This window comes from Protopterus annectens, chromosome 1.part0 (genome assembly GCF_019279795.1).
Source record: "Protopterus annectens isolate FY-2018-M chromosome 1.part0, PAN1.0, whole genome shotgun sequence".
NCBI lineage: Eukaryota > Metazoa > Chordata > Ceratodontiformes > Protopteridae > Protopterus > Protopterus annectens.
Window position 1 is genome coordinate 383,890,395 of NC_056725.1, and position 25,335 is coordinate 383,915,729.

At 39.9% G+C, this 25,335-nt stretch overlaps 1 protein-coding gene across 1 annotated transcript in view; it reads right to left on the reverse strand.

Moving 5' to 3' along the window:
- The window catches only part of TTC7A (tetratricopeptide repeat domain 7A), a 2,391,665-nt gene that overhangs the window by 1,475,793 nt on the left and 890,537 nt on the right, over window positions 1-25,335 (reverse strand). The window contains exon 11 of the mRNA XM_044060227.1: window positions 1,069-1,173. Within this exon, the coding sequence (XP_043916162.1) occupies window positions 1,069-1,173 (105 nt within the window). The remainder of the gene's footprint in view (window positions 1-1,068; window positions 1,174-25,335) is intronic.

Sequence of the window (25,335 nt, forward strand, 5' to 3'; positions counted from 1 at the left end):
CGCTATTAAAAGTTAACAGAAGTGCTCAAGGGGAAACACACAGTGAACAGCTAGATAAACAAGATGCCGTTTTCATTTATAATTTTCTATAAATCACACTTGCCCTGCAGTTTACAAGACAAGATGGTATTCTTTATTTCACAAACTGGTATCACACATTCAAATTGCATATTAAGCAATGCCACAAAGGGAAATGGAGGATTGGGGATCCAAAAGAGTGAAGGATAACTGCACACTAGCTGGGAAGTTAAGCACATCTGTAGAAGCCTTTGCTTTGCCTGAATGATTGTGTGCACAGTTGTGCAGGTGTCTACCCAGAAAGGGAAATTACATAGACTCGCCAAAGAACACAGGTTTCAGTAAATGAAGCAAACAAAAGTCCTGGTATGTTTTAAGTAGTCACAACTTAATTTCACTGAGCATGACACAGTGAGAAGCTATGTGACAGGAATATCTGAACTGAGTTGGATGCTGGGGCTATATCTTCCACAGCTCTCTAGCACATAAATACTGCTAAAACTATTTTATTTAATTAATAAATAGCTGCAAACCTGAATTCTTCTCTGTAATTATCAAAATCTACCTTAATTATACCAATTGTCTATGAAAAACACGCATCTCTCAATGCTATCAGCAAAATTCATATGTAATTCTCAGAAGAATGCATACGGTAAAACTGGCATGTCAGAGGAACTATACACAACACAACACAAAGCGGACATACACAATGCATACCCAACTCTTATTGCTATCATCACAACTCATATGTAGTTGTTAGAGGAATGCATATGGTAAAACTGACATGTCAGGAGATCTATACCCAACACAACGCAAAGCAGACATACACAATGCATATGCAACTCTGCTAGAAACATATGCAAAAGAAATTACTAGATAAGGCCAAATGTGCTATATTTTTCCACGATGAACAATATCCATCTTATTTTGTAAGACTAAAATCTACATAACCATTTGCAAAGCTAGGTTGCAGGTATGGTAAATTCTCCTTACCTTTCTTAGACACATTATTATCATTATTATTTGCACTCTTTAGTAGAGGGTACTTACCCAGTGCAGTGGACCAATGCAGACCTTTGCAGCCAGCAGAGGTACCGTTGGATCAGTAGGATGAAGTCTGGCACATTCTTTCAATACAGACACACCAAATGCTGGCTGAAAGGAATGTAAAGCAATAGTTAGTGCCAGTAATCATTAAATGGAAGCAAAATATTTTTCATGAACACATGCTGCCCAGTCTTGAAAAAGTCCAGGCACAGATGTTGATGGTGTGCATAAACAAGTCTGACAATTTAATTCACAGTATCAAATACTTCCATATAGATACACTCAACTACAATGGTACTGACAAATAAAGCCCTGCCTATGGCCCAGGTGACCCAAGTTCTATTAGTAAGTAAGTTGCTTGAGAGAGCATAGGAAGGATGGGTGTGACCATCTTGGGAGGAAGGGTAAGGCTATGCACTGCTACATACCATTGGAGGATAAGTGGCAATGCAGATCCATGGCTGGGAAGATCAGGTGTTGAAGTCACCATGCCACCAACACGTGGTAGTCTTTATTCTGAGTACAAGGAAACATGTGCCCACATGGAGAAGGCACTGTGAGCCTCTGTGGTGATGCATATTGCTTGCACTTTGCCAAGTAAAGGGGTTTAAGCCATTGAAATAACACCATCATTCCTGAGATGCTGGTAAAGGGGAAAGCAACTTTCATGGCTGTCTGCATGACAGTCTCTCAGATAATTCTCTCTTCCATGGTTCTGGGAAATAAATGGGATTAAGTACAGACAAGGGAGGCTAGATGGTTGGTAGGCACAGGTCAAAATAAGCTGAAAAGCAAATATTTCCATACAGCTGCAATGGTTGCTTAAAGAACTCTAGAAAGATCAGATGTATTTTCTGACTTCACATTGTGCATCTGACCACGTGATACTTGCCAGTCCAACATATTGGGCTGTCATACTGCCCAGGATATTGGCCACCAGCCTTAAGGACACCGTATGGCAGACAAGAAAATAATTTTACAAAACAATGAAATTATATACTGATAGTTAAACAATGACAAACATTCTGAAAGAGTGGAAAAACAAATGTAAGAAGCAAAAATATAAAAACAAATAAATAAGAAAAAAATGTGCTGTGTCCTAAGGATGCAATATACCAAAACTGTATCTACAGAAGTGGATTATACCACCTGGAAATTCAAATCAGCCTTAACACTTAAAACCCATAATTTTTGCCAATTATCTTAGCACCCACATCCACAACATAGTGATACATAAAAGTGTCATTTTGTGTTGTTTTGCATGTGCAAGTGCAATTGCAATTGCAATACATTGCTTAAGTCACAAAAATGCTTCTACAGTGCCTGCCACATCAAAGCAAATCCATATACAAATTGGCTACCATCAAAGCAAAGTATTGTGCAAATGAATAATTCTCCAAAATCACGTATTGTTTGATAAGAACATTTCACCATTAATATTAAGGAAGGGGTGAGTCTTGCAGTATAAACCTGAAACCAAAGTCAGTCTCACATACTGAACACTAAAATGACAAATGCTACTTTTATATGTTTATAGGTTCATAGGGACGTACTAGGCTATTGGCCCTAGGGCCTATATAAGCCTAGCCAAGAAGGTACCCTGGCTTTCGCCACTCAAGAAAATTAATGTCCTGTGCCACTGTCGAGCAGAACCACAGCAGTGATCCCCAGGGTGAATTTCCTATTTCCCATCCAATCAAGATTTTTCTTGAATAGTGCTAATGAGGAGCTTTGTTTGATAATAGATAGGTAGTTTGTTCCAGAGTATGGGAAGTCTCTGGGACAGGAATCTATCCCTCCACATGTTCTGTTTATTGTGGTGTCAAGGTTTAGGCCCCTAGAGCATGTATCTCAGAGGGATTGGAATTTCGTTAAGCAGAGCATGTCCAACAGCTGTGGGTTTGACATAGCTTTGTATGTTAGGCAAAGATCACCTCTGAGTAGGTGATATGCGATGGAGTAAAGCTAGAGATTTTTGAGACGGTCTGCATAGGGCATCTGTTTGAGGCCGGTAATCCTCTTTGTGAGGTATTTCTGTGGTCTTTCCAGTTGTTGTAGATGTCTTGTGAGGTACATACCAAAAGGGGCATTGTACTCTATAATAGGTCTAATGAGTGATGAGTAGAGGGGAACAATGACCTCTTTTTTCCTGGATGATAAACCTTTTGTGATGAGGTGTGCCACGTAGAAGGATTTCCTGACTACTATGATGATGTGATTATCAAAGGAGAGACTACTATCCACCTGTGTCCCAAGGTCTCATCACAATTTCGGTGTTAAGTTTACTACTGCCTATGTGGTAGCTCATGGGTACAGAGTTTTTACCAAAGGGGATGACAATGCACTTTTTGGCATTGAGCTTGAGGGCATGGCTTTGACACCAGGCATCTGTCTCAGTGAGGCCCTTTTGTAGGATGTCCACATCATTAGGAGTTTTGATTATTGCTCCTAGTTTGCATTCATCTGCAAACTTCATTAGCCAAAACCTTCTGTGTTAGCCTGTACTTCAGAGAAGTAAATACCAAACAGGAGAGGACCCAGGACTGAACCCTGCGGTACTCCACTTGTCACTGGTCTGAAGCCGGATTTGGAGTCTGCGACTTTCACAGTGTGGGTTCCGTCAGTGAGCCAGCTGGCAACCCATCTTGTGACATAGGGATTTATACCTAGTTTAGTGAGTTTATCTATAATTCCAGAGTGGGGGATGGTGTTGAAAGCCTTGGCAAGATCTAGATACCGTCGCTGTGCACCATTCACTGGGCACAAAGCCTGAGGTGAGGCTATAATTGAACATGGTACTTAGGTGGGGTGCCAGTTTGCTCTGTAGTTCATGAAGAACGCAGCCTGGGATGTTGTCAGGTCCCATGGATGCTGTGTTCTTGGTTTTGGAGAGTGTGTTTTTTACCTGTGCAGCCATGATTACAGGAACTTTGCATTCTTCCAGTGTAGAGATGGGCCCTTTAGGGGCTGACAGAGGGGTAAAGTTAGCACTGAACCTAACTGCCAGGATTTTGGCAATATCAGTTGGTTCGGTATATTTAGTGCCATTGTGCTGTAACTCAGTGCAGATCTGAGTGTTGCCATTGAGATTCTTGACATAGCTATAGAATGCATTGTGGTTGTCTTTAGAATCAGTGGCAACTTTGTTTTCGTAACTAGCTTTGGAGGATTTTATGAGGAATCTCGGCTTCTTACTGCAGCTGACCAGGGATTTTGCTCTTTTTTGCAACAGTTTCTTTCTTCTGCTGTAGAGTTTATTTATGGCAGAGGACAACCAGATTGGCTTCATTTTTTGGACGATAGCATCTTAGGTCTGTTAGGGATAGCACGATCCATGCACTCATGTAAGTGCTTATAAAGTGCAACTGTGTAGGATTCAGCAATCGTACTTCTATTGTCCATCTGCATGGGTGTCGTGAAGTTGGCCACTTCTGTCTTAAGAAGCGTGAAGTTGGCTTTGGAGAAATTTTTTATGGTAGTTTCCCTAATGGCAGATGTGGATGTCTAGAGTGATTAGCTTGTGGTCGGATCTGACCAACGAGGAATTGACCTCTGGTGTGGAGCACTGGTTGCCCATGTTGGTAATGACCAGGTCTAGGATATTGCTGCCCCTGGTGGGGGTGTGGATAAGTTGATCCAAGGCATTGGAATTTATGAATTCCAGAAAACGTTGAGCAAAAGAGTTGGTACATGAGTAGTTTTCCCAGTTAATGGTGGGGTAGTTGAAATTGCCCATTATTAGGGTGCTGGGTTGTACCCTATTATTTTTTAGTGTATCTAGAAATGAGGAGTGGGAATCCTGGGGCATTGGTGGGGGATCTGTAGCAAGCTACAATTTAGATTGCAGTCTTGTCCAGAGTTAGTTGCACTTGGATAATCTCGGATGCATTATGCTGAGAAACTAGCCTGAAGGTGTGGGTACCCTTAATAAATATGGACACGCCTCTGCCTTTAGTGTTTCGGTCCAGGTTAGGTGGCCGAAAGGTGTGGTAGGAATTATAGCCTGGTAATGCAGGGGTGCTCTCTGGAGCCTTGAACCAGGTCTCTGATACTGCACAGATGTCGATGTTCTCCATTTTAAGGAGCGCCACGAGGGAGTGCATTCTGAGGTTTAGACTTCTAGCATTAAGTAGCATTACCCTCAGAGTTTGCTTTCTTGTACCTGTTACGGTGGTGAATTTGTCATTTGAACCTTGCCTAAAAAAGGCACTGTAGGGGTGTAAAGAGCCTTAGCCAGTATCTGAAATCCCAATGGTGACTGTGCAGGCCATCTCTGGCAAAGCATCATGGCCTGTCGATCATGTTATCCTAGGCAGACAGATAATGGATCCCCATAGAATGACAACAGAAGCTTAGCCAATTGTTGAAGTCAATCATTTTGTCCTTGTACTGTGGCATCATTCTGGGTGATGGCAGGATGCTACTTAGGGCTAGGGTCATACCTGCCTGGGCTACAAGATCAGAGAGCTCCTCTACGTCTTTTTTCATGTAGTCCAGGGAGGTATGTCTCAGGTCATTCACACCACCATGGATAATGACAGAGTTATATTTGTACTTGTCGTGGAGTGACCTGAGTGCATGCATTATGTGGAGGATCCTGGCACCTGACAGGCAGCCAACAGTAATTTTCTCCTTGTTTAGCCTGGTGAGTGGAACATCAGTGTACCTGACTATAGAGTCACCTATGACTAGAGTGTTGGGTATGTTGTTATGCCTTATGGGCTGTGGTTGAGTGGCACACTGAGTTTGTGGGCTATGTGCCATTTGGATTGTGTTGGGTGGTGGAGGTTGCATGCATTTCTGCTTTGAAGGGCTCTGTTGCTTAGGCAGATTTTTATTGAGAGCCTCTGCAAATGTAGGTGTGTGTTTTGTGTTTTCTACCACATTTAAAATTTATGTCATGTAAAACAAAATGAAATATTTTCTATACAGATAAAATATGTTCCCTCATTTCCTATCTGGTTACTGTGCTCAGCACAGCTATTCAACAATACACTGGAGCACAGCACAACTATAAACTATATTACTCCTACTACAAGCAACAGATCTGTAGCATGGATGGAGAACACCTGTTAAATGCAATTTTCCTAACTGTATCAGAATTATTCTTCCAACTTTAAAAACATTCAAAACTGCTTGCAAGCAAGGAATGCTAAACAAATATATTTAAATATTCCTTACATGATTACAAAAATGAGAGTCTCCTGTCTGTCCTACTGCACCAGAACAGCTTTCTATTCAACAACACAATGGTGTATGCATGGTGGGGCTGTAGCCTGAATGGAACAGTTGATCTGATAAATTATTTTTTCCTAAAAGTAGCATGGACATTTTTCTCTCCATTCTAAAAGGAATCTAAATTACCTGCAAGTCCACCACCACAAAATAGTTTGACCATGAAAATAAATCCCACTTGGTTACACATTGTGCCAAACTGTCAGCAAAGCTGGTTTCAAAATCATTGCCAAACATCAAAACAAGTTAGCTTAATGGCACAGAGAGATAAAGCCCTGACTGTAAGTCAGACAAATTCAGTCTAAAAGCCCTGGCACCAGAGGGGCTAACAAAAGGGGGAGGTGTGACAGCGAGTGGTCACTGCCAGCTCATCCATTCTGTAAAAGACAGGTGACCTGATCCTTCCAATGTTAGCATCTAACATGAACAGGCATATGGCATGCAGTGCCCTGATTAGGGATATCTGCTTGGCTTTGCCAAGCTTGTGACAGTAACCTCTACTAGTGCACAGGGGATGGTACTGCAAGTCCCCACAACGATGCAGGTGCACACATCAGGGACCAGAAGAAAGCACAGGCACAACAATAAAATACCCACTTAGCTCTGCATCATTGACAACTAAATGACATAGCCTTGTGAGGTGAGGCAGCCAGGTAGTTCTGTGGTCAAGGGACAATTTACAAATTAAAATTAAACTGTCCATCCTAAAACATTCAGCCAGCCTTGGTTTGAGAAGATTAAACCAGATCCTTAGGCTACTGGGACAAGGATACACCTTGGGTAGAACAGATAGTACAGAACACTCATGCCGAACTAGAAAATGCCTCACACAACCAGCTTTTGCTTCATGCAGTAACATGGCCCAGAGGATGAGGAACATGTACATCACATAGCAATGCACATCTTTACTATTGCCTAATTTAATTCTATTTAGCATTATGTCAATCAGCAGTGTATGGTGTCACAAAGGTCGTGCCATGGGTATTTATGGTGCTTTCTCTGGTTTTCCTTTTTGCAGTCCCTCCTTCAAAAGGTAAATGGTTGGCCCTTCTGCAGTTCACAACATTATGTGTGTTAAGGAGGAATTACGTCCTCCTTACCAATGACACTTTTTTTATTTTAGCATGGGTAGAACACTAATATCTGTACTTTACTTCAAACAGACTACAACATGACATAGATTATCAAATTCATAAGACAATAAGATTAAAGGCAACCCACCATCAAGGTGTATCATTTTTTTTTCATTATTTTGTCATCTGAGAAGGAATGGCCATGACTCACAGTACACTGATTTAACAAACAGTTCTGTAACTCATCTCTCACTCGGAAACCTGGCATATTCTTCCTTTATACATACATAAACAGTGTAATACTGTGAGAATATTGTAGGTGCCTATGCCACATTAAAACCAGTATATACTGTCAAGACATGACTGTGCTACACACAGCACATTATTCTAATATAATTACAGAACACAATGAGGAATCTGGTACTCACTCACCCATGAAACATATCCATTATGTAGTTTTGAACATTTCAAAGGCTTTAAACTCATTTTAACTTACTCTGTAACGTGTTTTTATCACTTGTTAAACTATGTATTTGGAGCAAGTACGTTGTGATTGTATGGTTTCACACTTTTTAATTAAATATAATTCTGTCTGGCAGTTAGCACACAGGATTAAGGTTATTCATTAGCTGTTAACAGCTGTTTCTTGCAGTTCGGTGTTCGATTCCCTCAACCTCCTTTTGTCTACTGTGTGAATGAACAAATCACTACCAGACAGTGCTCAGTAGCAACTGGAAATGGAGCTAGTCTCCTCTATGGTCCCATCGATCACATGACTAGTAACTACCTTATGAACCTATAATTTTACTGCACTGTTAAGTCTGACTGATATATTCACACCATGTTTTTTGATTAACTAGAATGCTTTGACAGCCTCGTTATTTTTATTTTCTTTGAAGAGCAAGAAATTCAGTCTATGTTACCTATTTCATTATGAAAGCACACATTGAACAAGGCTATATTTACACACACACACATACACACACATACATACATTTATATATATATATATATATATATATATATATATATATATATATATATAGATATAGATATATATATGTGTGTGTGTTTGGGTCTACTGCTTTTGGTCGAATTACATTTGGTCGAAAAAGATTTCAGGCAGCCCATTTCACTGAAAGCTCATTTGATTGAAAGCTCATTTGGTCGAAAATGGAATCTAGCCCCTACCCCACTGCAGTGCGACCCTGGAGTGAGAATATAAAGTAAGGGGGGGTGTGGGGGGCAAAGCCCCCCACATTTTGCAACTAGTTTTTACTGATGTTATATGTTTCAATGTATTTTTAATGGATACGTATATAATAGTGGATACACTGCAATTATGTGGGGGCCTAAGCCTCCCACTCCCCCCAATGTGGGGGGGGCTGTGTCCCCCACACCGCCCCTTACTTTTTATTCTCACTCCAGGGTTGCACTGCAGTGGGGCAGGGGCTGTATTCCATTTTCGACCAAATGGATTTTCAGTGAAATGTATTTTCGGTGAAGTGGGCTGCCTGAAATCATTTTCGACCAAATGTAATTCGACCAAAAGCAGTAGACCCATATATATATATATATATATATATATATATATATATATATATATTTACACACACATATATGCATATATACACATGCATATAAAGATACATACATATCTGTATACGTATACATACTTCGATGGTTGTAATTTGTTATGGTTGTGTATTTTTCATTGGTGGCCAAGTGGTTACTTTCCCAGAGAGGAAAGACGATGTTCCGGAACTTTGTGCTTCTGTAGTTTCATCACTTTCATCTTGATGTTTTCAGAGTTGATAAACTTGGCTGTGATGTTATGAAGGTAATCCATACATATAGTTATACAGACACACACACAACTATGTTTGTGTGTGTGTGTGTGTGTGTGTGTGTGTGTGTGTGTGTGTGTGTTTCCTCAGTGTCTGTGTTAATGGACAGGGGAAGCATTGCAATGCTACAGGATTTCTGGCAGACAGAAATGCACCATAAAATTAGTATTTCTTTTCTTTTAGTGTTTCCCTCACACCTGATAAGAATCAATCCTTCCCCCAATCTCCAGTACACAGATGATAGCCATCTTGAGGGGACCATCATTCAGACTGCCATTACAGTATGTTATGCCCTCTCTAGCATCTTGATAATGAAGGTGTATGACATAGCTGGGTTCTTCGCATTACAAACCCTCTTCTAAGGGACTGTGATGTTGGATGGCCCAGATTCCCCCCTCCTATATGCCAGCTATCCCCTTGACATCAGTCCTCCCCATACAACCTCCAAGTGAGTAGCTAATTGAACTCAAGTCACCTGGACTGCAATCAGGAATTCATCCATCAACACACATGGAGCTGGCCAATTAATAAACTTCTTTTTGTTACCAGCATACAGTTCATAACCCACTCATGAGTACGAGGAAACAGCTGTATCTCACTATGCACTGGTTCTCCTTGTAGGGTGTCACTGTGCACACATGTCTCAAGGCTCCAAAAGGGAAAACAGGTCACACATACGTTCTAGACCACCTATCAGCAATAGTGAGGACAGATTACAGGACTTTGGTTTCCTGTGTTTCTCTACATGGACTCTGGTCAGGAGTTAATATACAATAGTATAGGCATATGTATTGTCACAAACAATACCAACTTATATATGTACAGTTCTTTGTATGATTAGGGGTCTGTAGGGCTATATGTTTATTGAGACTATTGTAGATGGATGAGCTCTTTAGACATCAGAAAAAATTAAATTTTATTTAAATTTAGTTCAAAATATTACTTTGCAGACCGACCTCCTTGTATCGGAAATTCTAGACATGTCCTCCTGACTTAAGCAAATTGACATGTGAATAGCAACAACAATGTTTATTTTTATTTTATGAACTACTTAACCAGATGGTAACCAGGTAACTCCATTAGGTATAACTAAGTGGCAATTGTAAAAAAATGTCTATTTAACTAACTTAGTGAGACCCATGCATGCAAGCTGTGCTTTAGGGAATGAAACCTAGGACTGAAAGATGAAGTTCTCTTTAATCCCAAAGACCTCATTTTCTAGCTGTAGCATGGGGTTCATATCACGTTATCGAAAGCCGATAACTTCGAATGCCACAATGCCGAACCCTATACAGCGAATGCTAAAAATAGCAAAGCTGCAGAACATCGAATTCTTTCCTAGGGAAAGAATTCGGATGTCCGTTTCTGTGGCTTCTCTATTTTTAGCACTGTGGTGGAAAGTTACGGGGGTTCAGGTAAGTGTGTGGTTGTGTGGACGTTAGGTTTAGGGTGCGGGTTACGTGAGTTAGGGTTAGGTCGCTGGTGAGGTGAATGTGCGATAGTGACAGAGTTTAGGGTTAGGGGCGGGTTAAGTGAGTTAGTGACGGACCTTAGGGTTAGTGTTGGGTTAAGGTAAGTGGATAGATAGTAGTGTTTGTATAATTTAGTGTAGGGTTAGATGTATGATTTTAAGTGTAAGTGTGTGGATTGCTATTTTTTTTGTGTGTGCCTGTGTGTTGTGTGAATGTGTTTCGGAATAGCAAATTTTTTCCCTGGGAAAAAATTCACTGTTCTGAATATTCGATATTGTGTGCTTTAGATTATTTAGGTTCGATTAAATGGTGTTCGGTGTTTTCGGCTTTCGATGACGTGATATAAACACATAGCATGAGTTATATAGCACAGGTCTGCACCAGATGCATTTATTTTGTTCACTTCTTCTGAGAGAGATTTTTTTTAATCATAATTCTTTAATATTGGTTGTAATGTTCAGATGGAAAAATTAGATGAATAAAAGTGTTTTACATAAGGGAGGTAATACATGAACGTGCTCGAGACCAGTTTGCATGAGTCTGAACTGCTTCCCATCACTTGCTCTTTGATGCACCTATTTGTGGTCTGAGTTGCTTATTGGTACATGCTGACTGTACATACAAACTGGACTTCAACAGTTACTGAATATGTTTACAGCAGCAATGGGCCATCATAAAACACCTGATAGCAAGATGTAAAGCAGACCAGCAGACTTACACATCTATTATTCTGAAAAGTATCAAACATTTTACACGTTGGCACCTGCTGTTTTACAGCGACTTTAGATGGTAAAATATGCATTAATCCCATTTTCTGTCCATGCTCCCATGTCCAGCTGTCTTAACTCTTAGACTGCATTCATCTAAAAATCTATCCACAGATCTCTTAGTCTGCCAACATACTATAAGCAATCATACATCACTTAATAAAAGCTGAAAATAACACTACTTATGCAGACTTGTTTACTGGTTTCCTAAGTTACACATACCAAGTACCATTTTGGGTGCAGCAAAGCAATTTTGCCAAAAAGAGAATTTCAGTTGCCCTCATATACAGAGAGACAGACAAAAAAAGCTTCAGGATTGTTTCTTGCATTCTTGAAGTTGTTATGAACAAGTCATTGCTGTACCAGGAGTAAATCATTTTTAAGATGAGACTAGACTATGGACGGTGTATGACCATGTCATCTGCATATAGAATTAGAGGTAATTGTGGGAGGTCATTAGGGTGGTTGTTAGTAAAGATACAGAAGAGCAGAGGCAGTAGATTTCAGCACTAAGGAGCACCTTTATTGTGCTGTGCTTGTGTCAGAGTCAGCTGGTCCTATTTTTACTTTGAAAAAGTCTGTTTGTGAGGACGTTACTGAAACAGGGAGTGTCATCTGGACTGATCCCAATTCTGTAAATTAGTTAAGAAGAAGTGGGTAGTCGAAAAGTTCAAATGCTTTGGTGTGACAAAAGAGTTCCAGTAATGTTGCCTTTGCCACTGTTTTTGCAAGATCTCATCAGTAAAAGGCCAAACGTTTGATATATGGTGCTCTGGGGAGAGTAGGTGGTACTACTGAATGTACTATTTACAGTTGGGTGTGCACAATTTTTCAAGGAGCTTGTTTAGGGTAAGAAGATCAGGTGAAGGTGTGAGTAGGATTAGTTTATTTGGGTAAAGGCTTAATTAGGACAGTTTTCCACGTATCTGGCATGGTGTTTTTAGACCAGCATTTTACTGACATGGGTGAGAGTTTGGACAAGATTGTATCAGTAGTTGAATATAAACGAGTGAAACAAATGATCTGATCCTGCAGGAGAATCAGTTTGAATTTTGCTCAGTGGTTCTATTTCTTTGTATTTTACATGTCTGAAGTAGAAGGCTGGGATCCAAGCTGGATTTATAAATAAATGCCAGTGCTGCATTCACAACTGCAGTTAGAAATCTGTGTATGCTAGTCATTGTATGAAGGTGTGGTGACTGTCCAGGGAACTACCCAATGTACTACATGATTAAGCAATAGCTCTTAGCACAATAGCCAAGTGTCAGTAATATGCAGAGCATGCAACAGAGCACATAATGACACACAAACAAAAAGTTCAGGCAAAAGCGCAACGTGGAATATACAAATGCAGGAGGCCAAGATGGCAGACTGATTCAGAAATGCATAAAATAGCAGTGCTGCATGCCCACATCCACCCATTTGAATGCCATGATTTATACAGTAAAATACAGGAGCCATGTTAGTTATAGCAGCAGCAACACCTCAACAGTATGTTTTGGTAGCCACAGTCACAGACAGTGCTTGGAATGCTTGGTGTCATGGTCACTGTTATCAATGAACACAATACAGGCACCAACTTGCATAAAAACAAATTGTAGATCAGCTGCTGCATGTCCTCACATATGCCATGGGACACACTTACCAGTTCCTCAGTGGTGCAGTGGTGTGGATAGCACCTGCCTGTGCACAGCACATGATTACTAAATTACACATCTGCTGGTAGACTCCAGATGTTTCACATATATCAGATACAGTATGAGAGTCACGGTAGTGTTTTACTTCCCTGAATCCCTCTCCTACTGTCAGTATGCTCATATCAGGGGCAGTGCACATACCAAATGCTGCATACCGTATGGGGAACACAGGATGAGCTCACATGGGACTCTCGGGTAAAGGTAGTATGTCAGAGTCCAGTGAGATCATGTATTCAGCAGTTACTTCTATTAGGGCTGCTGCACCTGTTTATCTGGAAGTTTCCTCTACCTGGTGTGTTGTAGACAGTGCCGCTGTGTCATCAGATTGTGTAACCTAAAACTGTCATCATCATCAGCCACAGCAGCCACAATGATGTTAGCCCTCTGGTCTCACTTTGAAGCACACTTGTGAATGCTTTAAAAATATGACAGTACCATAAGTCCACAGGCACATGCCTCAAGTATTCCCAATGGTATACACATAAAAACAGTGCTATACAACAGTCTGGATCATGTACCTTGTTAAGCAGGACACTGTCCTTGCAGACTGGAGGTGCCTACAAGACAGAAGTGCAGGCAGTGAACAGTACTATCTTCTTCCCTTCATATGCTGGTATGTGTCATACCATACCATTATAGCAATACTCCTCAATTCACAGGTTCTAACTTAGCTTACAGTCAAGGAGACCATTGAGAAGCTCAGCCACAAGACCCACTACTGGATGGAGACTAACAATGTCCTCCATTAAGTAGACATTCTCCACATATTAGCAATGATTACTTGTAAACACCCATCCAGTCATCCAGATTGGTCTTAAAGGTTGCTAAGAAAGTAGTCTGCATGATAGGTAAGGGCTGATTATTACAAAGATGGGAGGATGTGTCATGCCATATTGTTTTGTTAATGTGGCAGTACAGGTTTAGGTGTCTAGAGCAAGTGTTTGGTTTATCACTGATTCTGTTTAGGCAGACAAGATCAATGAGATTGGGACAGTCATAGTGTGGAAGGCCAAGCAGAGATCACAGATGAGTCTGAATGACATGACACTAAGTAGTGAATCTGATCTTTTAGACAATAAGAGTAGAAAAGGATACTGAGACCTAAAATCTTTTTGGTGAGGAAATGTTGAGGTCTCTCAAACTGGTTTAGTTGCTTAGTGAGGTAAGTGCTGAGAGGTGATTATATTCAATGTTTCATATGAGATGAATAAAGCAGAACTATAACTTCTTTACACCTGGAAGAGATACAATGAAGAATAAGTTGTGCAAGACAGTAGTATACTGGAACCACCTCAAAGACATGGTGCTCCAAGAAGAGTCTGTTAGCATATGTACCCAAGTTGCTTACAACTGTCAAATTTAAGTGGAATATTCAGTCAACTACATGGTAAGCAGCAGTGATGCTGGATTTACCAAAGGAAGCTATGCTGTATTTCTTAGTGTTAAGGATAAACCCATGATTAATACACTAAGTATTTGCTTGGTCCAGCCCTTGCTGGAGAGTGAATATCTAAGAACTAACCCGGTTCTTCTACAGCTGACACATGGCTAATGGGTATCATTATTGCACCAGAGTGTAAGCCAAACCTTCTATGAGGGGCTCTGGTTCTCCTTTTCAGGCAGTGACACGAAAATCTTCTCCAGCTATGTCAGCAACTTCAGTGCTGGTAGGCATCCCTCTGTCATGGTTCTGTCTGCTGTGATATCCTGAGCCCTATGCTTTGTATGGCAGTCCATATCTGTAACCCTTCTTTGTATCCACAGTAGGGACTTATTACAGACATTAACAGCATTTCCATACTGCATGATGCTTTCCTGAGACCTGATGGCCTGCACCACCTTTAGCCAGTAAATGCATGCCTTCCATGTAGACAGCCTACATTAGCACATTATTCTCTTGGTTTATGAACATCACTAGCCACTGCTCTCTTCAGGTAGCTATATCAGTACCTGTACTCCTGTGGACAAAGCATGTCACTAGGTATATGTCCTAGGCTAACTTATGACATCAGCCACTCAGGTGTATAACTAGGTTCATAGGTGTTTACTAGGCTAATGACCATAAGGGCCTTTTTAAGCCTGGCCATGCATCCCAAATCTCTGACAAGTTCTGATACCCTTGATAAGTGTAAGCATTGGCCTGGGAGAGGAACCATTTACAACTTACCTATGTCCATTACAAACATAGATGCCAAACCTGGGATGAATTTCCGGTTTCCTATCTAATTGTTCAAGTTGCACTTCACTTGGGTTAGGGAAGAACTCTGCTTCACATGGATGGGGAGCCTGTTCCATAGATGGGGTAGTCTCTGGGATACATACCTATCTTTCCACAAGGTCCTATTTATGTCACAGGCAAGGTTTAAGTCTTTAGCACGGGTAATTCTGGTGCTGTTTGTTTTTGGGATATACAGGAGTGGGGTCTGACAATGCCCTGTATGCCAGGCATAGTTCTCCCCTCAAAAGTCTATATGAGACAGAATACAGGGATAGGGCCTTAAGGCAGTCTGCATAGGACATTTTACTTATGCCTTGTATTCTTTTGGTGAGGACCCTCTGTGGACGTTCCAATTGTTTGATATGCCTGGTTAGGTACATATCAAAGGGGGCACTGTACTCAATGATAGGTCTGATGAATGCCGAATACAGTGGAACAATGAGCTCCTTAGATTTAGATGCCATACCTTTGTTTATAAGTTGTGCAACATAGAATGATTTCTTCACCACTGTAGACATGTGATGGTCAAAGGCTAGATTACTATCTATATGTGTCCCCAAGTCCCTAACCACTTGGTCAGCTCTAAGGGGTGTGTTGTCAATATGATAGTTCCAGGGATGGATGACTTCCCAAAGGATACTATTATGCATTTCTTTGCATTTAGTTTTAGTCCATGGTTCTGACACCAGTTGTTTGTCTGTGTCAGCCCCTCCTGGAGAACATTTATGTCAGTGTGAGATTCAACGACAGCTCCTAATTTGTAATCATCTGCAAATTTAGTCAGCCAGAGACCACTGACCTTGGCCTTGACTTGTAAGAAGTAAATGCCAAAACAGAGCGGTCCAAGGACTGATCCTTGAGGAACTCCACGTGACTGGCCTTTTTGTGGAGGTGGAATCATCAATTGTAACTCTGGGTTCTGTCTGTGAGACAGTTGGCTATCCACTGGGTGACATACAGGTTTGTACCTAACCTCTTGAGTTTGTCAACAATGCCTGAGTAGGTTATTGTGTCAAATGCCTTGGCCAGGTCAAGGTAGGCAGTATGAACAATGTTGCTCTTATCTATTGCTTTGGTGACCTTCTCAAAGAAGTCTGCCATGTTGAGTAGGCATGACCTGCTCTTAATGAAACCAAACTGGGATGGGTCCAGTGTCTGGAGGTTTACTATATCTCTATTGATCATCTCCATGAAAATTCTTTCTATGGCTTTACATATAAGACTAGTGTGGCTTATGGGTCTGTAGTTTCCAGGGTCTGTAGATGGCCCACCTTTGTGCAGAGGGATGACTGTTGTCTCTCTCTATTCATGAGGCACAAAGCCTGTTTGGAGACTACAGTTAAATAGTAATTCCAGAGGTGTCCTGATAGGTTATGTTTCATGCTATTTAGAAGGCATCATGAGATACTGTCTAGGCCCATTGATGCAGTGTACTTGGTCTTAGAGAGAGCATTAAGGACCTGTTCCGCAGTGATAGTTGGGTTAGTTATATTTGATGATATTTCCTGAAGGAAAGTTGAGGGGGAGAGAGGGGTAAAGTTGGAGATGAATTTATCAGCCAGGAGGTTTGCTATGCCTTCTGGCTCAGTACAGGTTGCTCCATTTACAATGAGCTCTGCACACAATTGTGTATTGCCTTTGAGGTTGTAGACATAGTTAAAGAATGCTTTGTGATGCCAGGGTTTGCTGCCCTGTCCAGTCAACCATGGTAATATCTTACCATATCCTTTCCGCATACCTTAAACATTGTCTAGCCCTCCACATTACCAGCTGTCTACCCTCAGGTCTGCATGTGTTCATCCACTGTCCATCCCACCTTTTGATGTATACTACCCTTGTGACTATTTCATCTTGGTCTGTGCACAACTGCTACCTCCTCTTTTCTCTCTCTCTCTATCCCACAATGCCTTCTTCATCTACTCTTTTATTTTAATAATGAAAAGGGGCTCTATCGCCACAAAACATGCCCCTCCCTCCTTCCAACAACCATTCTATACTGGTTATCCTGCTATTTATTTCTCTCTTGTGGTACTCCTTTCCTGTCTCCTTTCCTCCTCATTTACATGACCAGCAGCATGTTGTGTTGTGCTCACCCACACTGGTATTCTTGTTGGCTGCTGTGCTCTGAAATGCTGTCCTACTTGCTGCTCCATGTAGCCAGTTGTTGTCATCAGCTCCAGCACCAAAAGGAAGCTGCATGCAATGCTTCAGGTGCGAGACAGAAAGCGTTGTTATGATATTGCGATGCTCCTCTGGTAAGCTGATAGTGTGCTACTATGCATGTTACCATAGCTCACCTACTTTGTTATATGGCTTTTTGTTCAGCATCCCTGCACTACTGCTTACTTTTTACACCCATAGTTAAATATATATGCTTCACTAGCACTGCACAAGGGTGCTACACTACTCTGTGAATCTCAGGATCTGTCACACTAAGCCTCCCTCAAAATACACGTCCTTGTTTCACAAAAGACTTCATAAAAGTACAATGGGCCTCCCCATATAAAAACAGTACTTCTTCACATAACCACCATCAAGTTTGTAAGTACATACTGTCTGATGAGATTATCTACACTAATGGAAGAATGCTCTGGGCTCAACAATAAAATAGTCTACGTATTTCTTTGTGGCAAAGCATATGATGTTGGTAAAAATGAGGCAGGGTTTGAAGCAAGATTTATGGAACACTGAAATACATCCAGAAGAGCAAATACAGTATTTCTGATGCTGTGCATTGTCAATACTGTTTTGTTTGCAATAAGATATAGTTAAAGCTGCTACAGTATTTCAAGTGCAGAAAATGTTAAACATGTCAAAGTTTTTAACATGCATTTAGAAAGATAAAAGCCCTTTTCATTTTAAAATAGAATACCAAGGCATGAATGTTGAGGTGCTATGGAAATACTTAACCCGATAATCATTTGACTGGTTCTGTTATTTCACTGGCTACTACTGACTGCTGTTGAATTTTGTACATAAAAATGCATTCATTTTATGTGTTGTGCTGTATAACAACTGCAAGGCATTCAAGCTGAAGTGTTAGGATTTTAAGTTTCAGAATAAAGGAACTTGAATTTTATATAATTGCTTGTTTATTATTTGCAATTGTTGCCTGCTGTTCATCTAATACATGTGCATATTTTGTTCCAGTGACATCTGTGTTCAGTGTTTCTTTTTTCCAGTTGAGTTCTTAAATTTTGTTATTTTCATGAACTGCAACATGCAGATGAGTTAGACTGGAGTTCTGTGAACTCTTTGATGTGTACATTTCCTGTAGTTACTTGTATTACATTATTCACTATACCAAGGCCGCGGTAGTGCAGTGGTTAGCATTGTCGCCTCACAGCAAGAGGTTCTCCGGTTCGATTCTCAGCTGGAGTGCCTTCTGTGTGGAGTCTGCATGTCCTCCCCATGGTCGAGTGATGTTTAAAGACATGCAGGTAGGTGAGTGCGTGAATGGGTGTGCCTTCTTTGAAGGTTGGGTGTCTGGCTGGCACCTCAGCACTGTAAAAATCCATTGCAATCATTAGCGGAAAAGCCGAAAGACATTAATTTTATTAGGGTTCACTATACCACTGAAAAATTCAACACAACAAATCTAAACACAAAGAATTACAGCAAAAAGTTAACTTTAAAAAGTTTGCAACATTCATCTAATACCTTTCATTGAAACAGTAGCAAAAGAGCATTTTTTTCAAAGCCACCTACACCTACCCCAATATTCTTCATGCCAGTGATGCTCTACCCAGATTACATATACTAAATTCTGAAACTGTTATGTCTCAGAGAAAGAGCAAAAATGAACTTTTTGTTGCATATTTGTAGTTTTCTGATATTCAATAATCTTGGACACAGCAAAACCATATGAACGCATCAAATCAAGCAAAGGGATAGGCAGCCTCATGAAAAATATACTTACAAACATTTTTACTGCATTAAGTATCAGGTTTTCAAGAGGAAACCATTGTGTCTTATTTCACTTCACCATGGGTTAATTTGCTGCAAGAAGCATATTTCCCAGTCCTTAACTTTAATTAATTCTAGAACTTTTGTGATAGTTTTCTTGCTTTCATTTGTTTTTAGGTACCTGGCTTTACTCTGGGTAACAGTTGTTAATGTCAGTTATACACATTGTGTACTCTGGTTTTCTTTTTTTGAATCCTTTTTTGTGTTTCTGAGGTACATTAGTTTTCTTGCAGCCTTTCACCCCCTTTGTTCTTCTGTTTCTTGCTAGTGCTGTGTGGTTCCTTTCTGATTTTCTGTATTGTTTTTCTTGATGTTTCTTTTTAATGTTCTTTTCAGTATTGCTGGATCTGTTTCTCTTCTACTGCTGCTATTGTGGTATGTATCTGCTGTTATCAATATGTAGTCTTTTCTGTTGTCTTGTTTTTGTCTAGGGCACATTCATCCAGTCTCCCTTCCCAGTCTTTTCTAACTTCCTCTGATTGATTCTTATAGCTATATTATCCCTCTTTTAATAGGATCTTCTGTTCTCAATTTGCCTAAAACTCTACCAGAGCAGGTCTTTCACTTAGGATTTCCCTATCCATTACTCTAACTATAGTCCAATATCAATCTCTAATAGGAAAGGCAGTCTCTAACAAGCAGTCCACTCTTCTCCTTGGCCTCATCCCACTGTAATACATTTCCCTCTCAAGTTATTGGCTTCCAATGCCATGGTTTCTTTGCCAGTTTTCTACAGAAAATTCCAGACCCTTCTTGGCTACTTTCTGTACCATTACTTACAGTCATCCCTATTGGCAAAATCTCCCTTCTCCATTCCTGCGATGCCAAGTTCTACAAATATAACATTATGGTATGGTGATTACTATTCTACTTAAGGATCTGCATAAAAAATACCTCTCTCCTTATGTCTTAAACTCCCCGTTACTTCGTCATCATCCCTGTCCACTTTGAATTATAACTCTCTGCTTGTAACCACAGAAGAAACGCTGTCAACCACTAACGAAGACCAGGGAGTAGGTGAAGAGAAGTTGACTTCAGACCTGGGAAATTTTTATAATTCCATTGGTTTTAAGGACAGGAAGAAAAGGTATTCTTCATTAAACATGTCTTCTTTGTATTAGATTTTAACTTAAACTGACATTTGGACGGTCATTCTCTTCACTTACTCCCTGGTCTTCGTTAGTGGTCAACGGCATTTCTCCTGTGGTTACTAGTCGGTTTACCTCGTCCACTGTTTGGTTGGTTCTTAACCTTCTGCTTGTGTTATATCTATCAGCATTAACTGTGTAATTCAAAATATAATTTCAAATCAAGTAATCCTAAATCATCTTATTCTATCGGAAGGATCAACTTGTCTCAATTAACTCTTGCCCTCCCAGATAAATTCCTTTAACTCTTTATTAATTATTATCCACAACTTCTCCTCTGGTTGATAAAGATATGCCTGACCTGTACATAAAACTAAAGGGACTAAAAACATTGTCACTGCTTGTATGTTACTATCCACAGCCATTAACAAGAGCATCCAGTATGTCAGTTTTGTATTATCTTTTGTTTAGCTCTTCCCACAATCATTAGCTACTATAACAGAAGCCTTTTTAATCCATGCTCCTAAACACTTCATCTTATCATGTTCCATAAATATGGGTATTGCCGAGCCAAGTAAATAATTTACAGCCTTAGCCTTTGTTTTATCTTCATTAATTTCATATCCTGAAAAGACTTGACATTGTCTCAAAATGTTCCACAACACTGAGATGTCCTTTTTTGAGTTTAACAAGTACAAAATAATATCATCTGCAAAAAAGTTGACTTTTTCTGATTACCATCACAATTATATCCTTGAATTTCTGAGTTCCTTATTTTTTTTTTGGCAATGGCCATAAATATAAAACAAATAAAGTACAGTTGTGTAAGTAAACTTACCACAACATTAGATGCTAGAATGATCACTGCCGCAGTAGCTTTAGGTATATAGGGTATATCCTAAGCTACATGGGTTATATCCTGCTGGCTGTTACATCCTTGGTAGAATATAACCCATGTAGCTTTAACTATATGGGTTATATCCTCCAAGGTTATAACAGCTGGCTAACTTCCAAAGAGTCAGTGCTTGATCACTGTTGCAGTAGCCTTAGCTATATGGATAGATTATCCTAGCTTACTACATTTGGCATGTTGAAGTGCAAGGGCCTAGGAGCTTTTGAAGAATAATCCTAGAAATGCCTGATCTTTACCTAAAGAATGAATCAGTCTTGTAATTCCCTGTAAACATATGTATAAAGGACCAAGTTGCTGCTTCAAGAATACATCTAGAATCCAGTCCTTTCAAAAATATAATAGATGAAGCCAAGGCTCTAGTTAAGTGGGCCTTGATGCTGCCTGGAATAGTGTTATTATGGTGAGTATAACAAAACGTAGCCTTAGACAACTATTTCAAAGTAGTCTTTTTTGAAATGGGTTGTCCCTTCTTCTTACCTTCACAAGAAATGAACAACTGATCCAAAGACCGGAAAGATTTAGTTCTGTCAATATAGTATCTGAGATGTCTGTGGGCATCCATGGTATGGAGTATCCTTTCTTTTTCACTTTTTGGTTCAGGAAAGAAAATGGGAAGATAGATATTTGGGCTAAATGTAAATTCAGATACCACTATAGGCATAAAAGAAGGACTAGTTATCAAGGAAACCTTGTCTCTGTGGAAAATAAGATAGGGTTGACTTACCATAAGAGCCTGCAACTCAGACACTCTTCATGCAAAGGTCAGACCAATCAGTAAAACAGTTTTCCATGTTAAGTACCTCATGTCAGCTACATTAGGTGGCTCAAATGGAACAGGTGTTAGCTTTTCTAACACAAAGTTAAGATCTGAAAGAGGTAATGCCGTATTCCTGGAGGCTTCTTATGCAAACCCCTTTCAAAATAATTTAGACATGAGACTACATTGAAATAGGAGGATCCATAGGCAGCCATGCTAAAATGGCCAAAGAATGAACCTTGATGGAAGAGCAAGCAAGAGCAAAGGATAGTAATTCACACAAATATTGTAAAACCAGATAAACAATAGTCCTGAATGGGGGGGGGGTCTTTATGTTGTTGGGACCAAGTAGAAAGCCTTTTCCATTTGCTAATGCATGACTTTTTAGTAGCAGACTTTCTTGCCTCCATTAGTACCTGTTGCATGTCCTTAGTAAACAGGTGCCTAAAGGGAATTAAGACCCTGTCATTGAGACAGTCATTTGAAGTTGATTGGGGCTGGGGTATATCAAACACCCCTAATCCTTTGTGAGTAGAAATATTCTGTGAGGAACTTCTGATAATTGCCCCAGGCCATTTCCAAAAGAGCAGAGAACCACTGTTGCCTGGGTCAGAAGGCAGTCACCACAATGATCTTGGGGAATTCCTTCTGAATATTCAGAAGAACCCTGGATATCAGTGGAAAGGGTGAAAAAACATACAGGAATATTCCTTTCCACAGAAATAAAATTGCATCTGTCTTCTAGGCCTTCTTGTATGGAGTTCTGGAGCAGAATCTTACCAGCTTATTGTTCAGACAGGTAATAGCTGATTAGCGCTACGGTTAACACTATGTGATTCAGAGGAATGCAAAGTAGCCAATAATGAGGTCTTTTCCTCACAGAGGTTAATCGAGTCTCTGAATTACAGGTTCATAGATTAGTACTAAGCTAACTGTCCTTGTGGGCCATTTTAATCCTAGCCAATTACCCCACGTGAGAATCAAACCCTGCACCTTGTGTCTATAAGGTAAACACCTTAACCATTATGCCAACTTCCCAACCACAATCACATTTCCAGGATTTGCATAAACTGCCCCTTTTGTCTGCAACATTTTACAAAAGTGCAGAAGTTATTCTCTGAATCCCAGCCATTGTGTCTTTGTTTTGTGTTCAACTGTTGTCTTCTTTTCTGTCTGATCAGTTGCACTGTTAATTTATTTCATTTTTGTGGTTTTGTTTCTGTAGTCTTTGTCATCTCAGGTGAATTGTAATTTTGTATCGCTTCAGGTGTAGTGTTAATTCACAGATGAAATCTTGCCATCTGTTTTAAAGTGTATGATTTTTTTTCTGCAGTGCTCTGTTGCTTTGTTTGTTGCATTTTGCAGCTGTATTTTTTAATTCTCTGAAGTCTCCTTTATTTTTAGGTACATATGAAGAAATTTTCTTTACTTTTTCATGTTTTAGTTGTGGCTACATGGCCAGTGCAGGTTGGCAAGTCCTGTGGTTTTCATGATAATTTCATTTCTTTGTTTTCAGAATATGCTTTTTACTATAGTTTTGTTACTGTTTTATAATTATACACTCTGTTTACATATTTGGCGAGTTTACTGTGTAGCTAGTAGCTGTAGCATAGTCCAGATACAGATTTGCTGCATCTGGGTCTGCTTTTAGTGGCTGTTGTATTTTGAGCACATTTACCAAGCCATCTTTGATTGGAAGGGGCCCATCTGCACCCTTGTAAGAGAAGTGTGCTGACTGGAACCTGTCTGATGTACGGTAAAAGGTCTAGGCTTGGAGTAAGCACTCTCATTGGTTCTTTTGAGTTTTTTTAAGTTTTTTTTTTTTTAAGTTTTTAGCTTCTGGTATTTAAGCCCCACATTTCAGCAGGTTTCTGCTTGTTTGAACCAAGCTGAACTGAGGTGGGGTACTAGCCACAACTCTGAGCTGCAATACCAGATTACTAGAGGCTACTGAGCTTCCCAAAAAACATAAGTTTTCTGTTTTTTTTTTTTTTTGCTTGATTATACTATTCACTGCACTTTTTATTGTGTTCTGCCTATTTAGTACTATATTTTAATACTATAAACTAAACTGCACTGTTTGTACTGCATTTGTCTGCCCTACTGTGCCTGTTAAATCATATTTTGTTGCTACTTTCACTGTTTGCAAAACTTTTCAGCTATTTTCACTGTTTGCAAAGTAATTGTTATTTTTCACTGTTTGCAAAGCATCTGTTTGGTTTGTTCTGTTTTCTTGCCAAGCAGAGTGTTTTAAATAACTGATTTGTTTGCTGTTTAAAACATTCCTTAGTGTCTCCTTGCAGTTTTTTCTGCTGTTTAAAACATTTTTTATTGTCTTGCTGCTGCTTTTCTGCTGTTTAAAACATGTTTTAGTGTTTCCCACCTAAATTAGTTTAGCTAACAGCTGTAGCATAGTCCAGAGACAGGTTTGCTGCATCTGGGTCTGTTTGTAGTGGCTGTTGTATTCGGAGCACATTTTCTAAGCCATTGTTGATTGGAAGGGGCCCTTCTGCACCCTTGTGAGAGAAGTGTGCTGACTGGAACCTAACTGGTGAAGGATAATTGGTCTAGGGCTTGGAGTTAGCACCCTCATTGTTGTTTTAAAATTTTTTTTTTAAGTTTTTAGCTTCTGGTATTTGATCCCCACATTTGAGCTGGTTTCTGCTTTTTTGAACTGAGCTGAACTGAGGTGGGCTACCAGCCACAACTCTGAGCTGAGATACCAGATGACTGGAGGTGTCTGAGTTTCCCAAAAATCATAAGTTGCCTGTTTTTAGCTTGATTATCCAATTAATGTGCGTTTTATCACGTTCTGCTTATTTAATACTGTATTTTAATACTGTACACTGAACTGCACTGTTTGCACTGCATTTGTTTGCTTTACTGTGCCTGCTACTCATATTCTATTGTTGTTTCCACTGTCTGCAAAGTAATTTTGCTATTTTCACTATTTTCCCACCAAGCAGTGTTTTAAATAACTGATTTGTTTGCTGTTTAATACATTCTTTAGTGTTTCGCTGCTGTTTTTCTGCTGTTTAAAACCTTTTTTTAGTGTTTCCTGCCTAAATTAACATTGCTAGTAGCTGTAGCATAGTTCAGATACAGGTTTGCTGGATCTGGGTCTGTTTGTAGTGACTGTTGTATTCTGAGCATATTTTCCAAACCATCTTTGATTGGAAGGGGCCCTTCTACACCCTTATGAGAGAAGTGTGCTGACTGGAAACTGTCCGGTGAAGG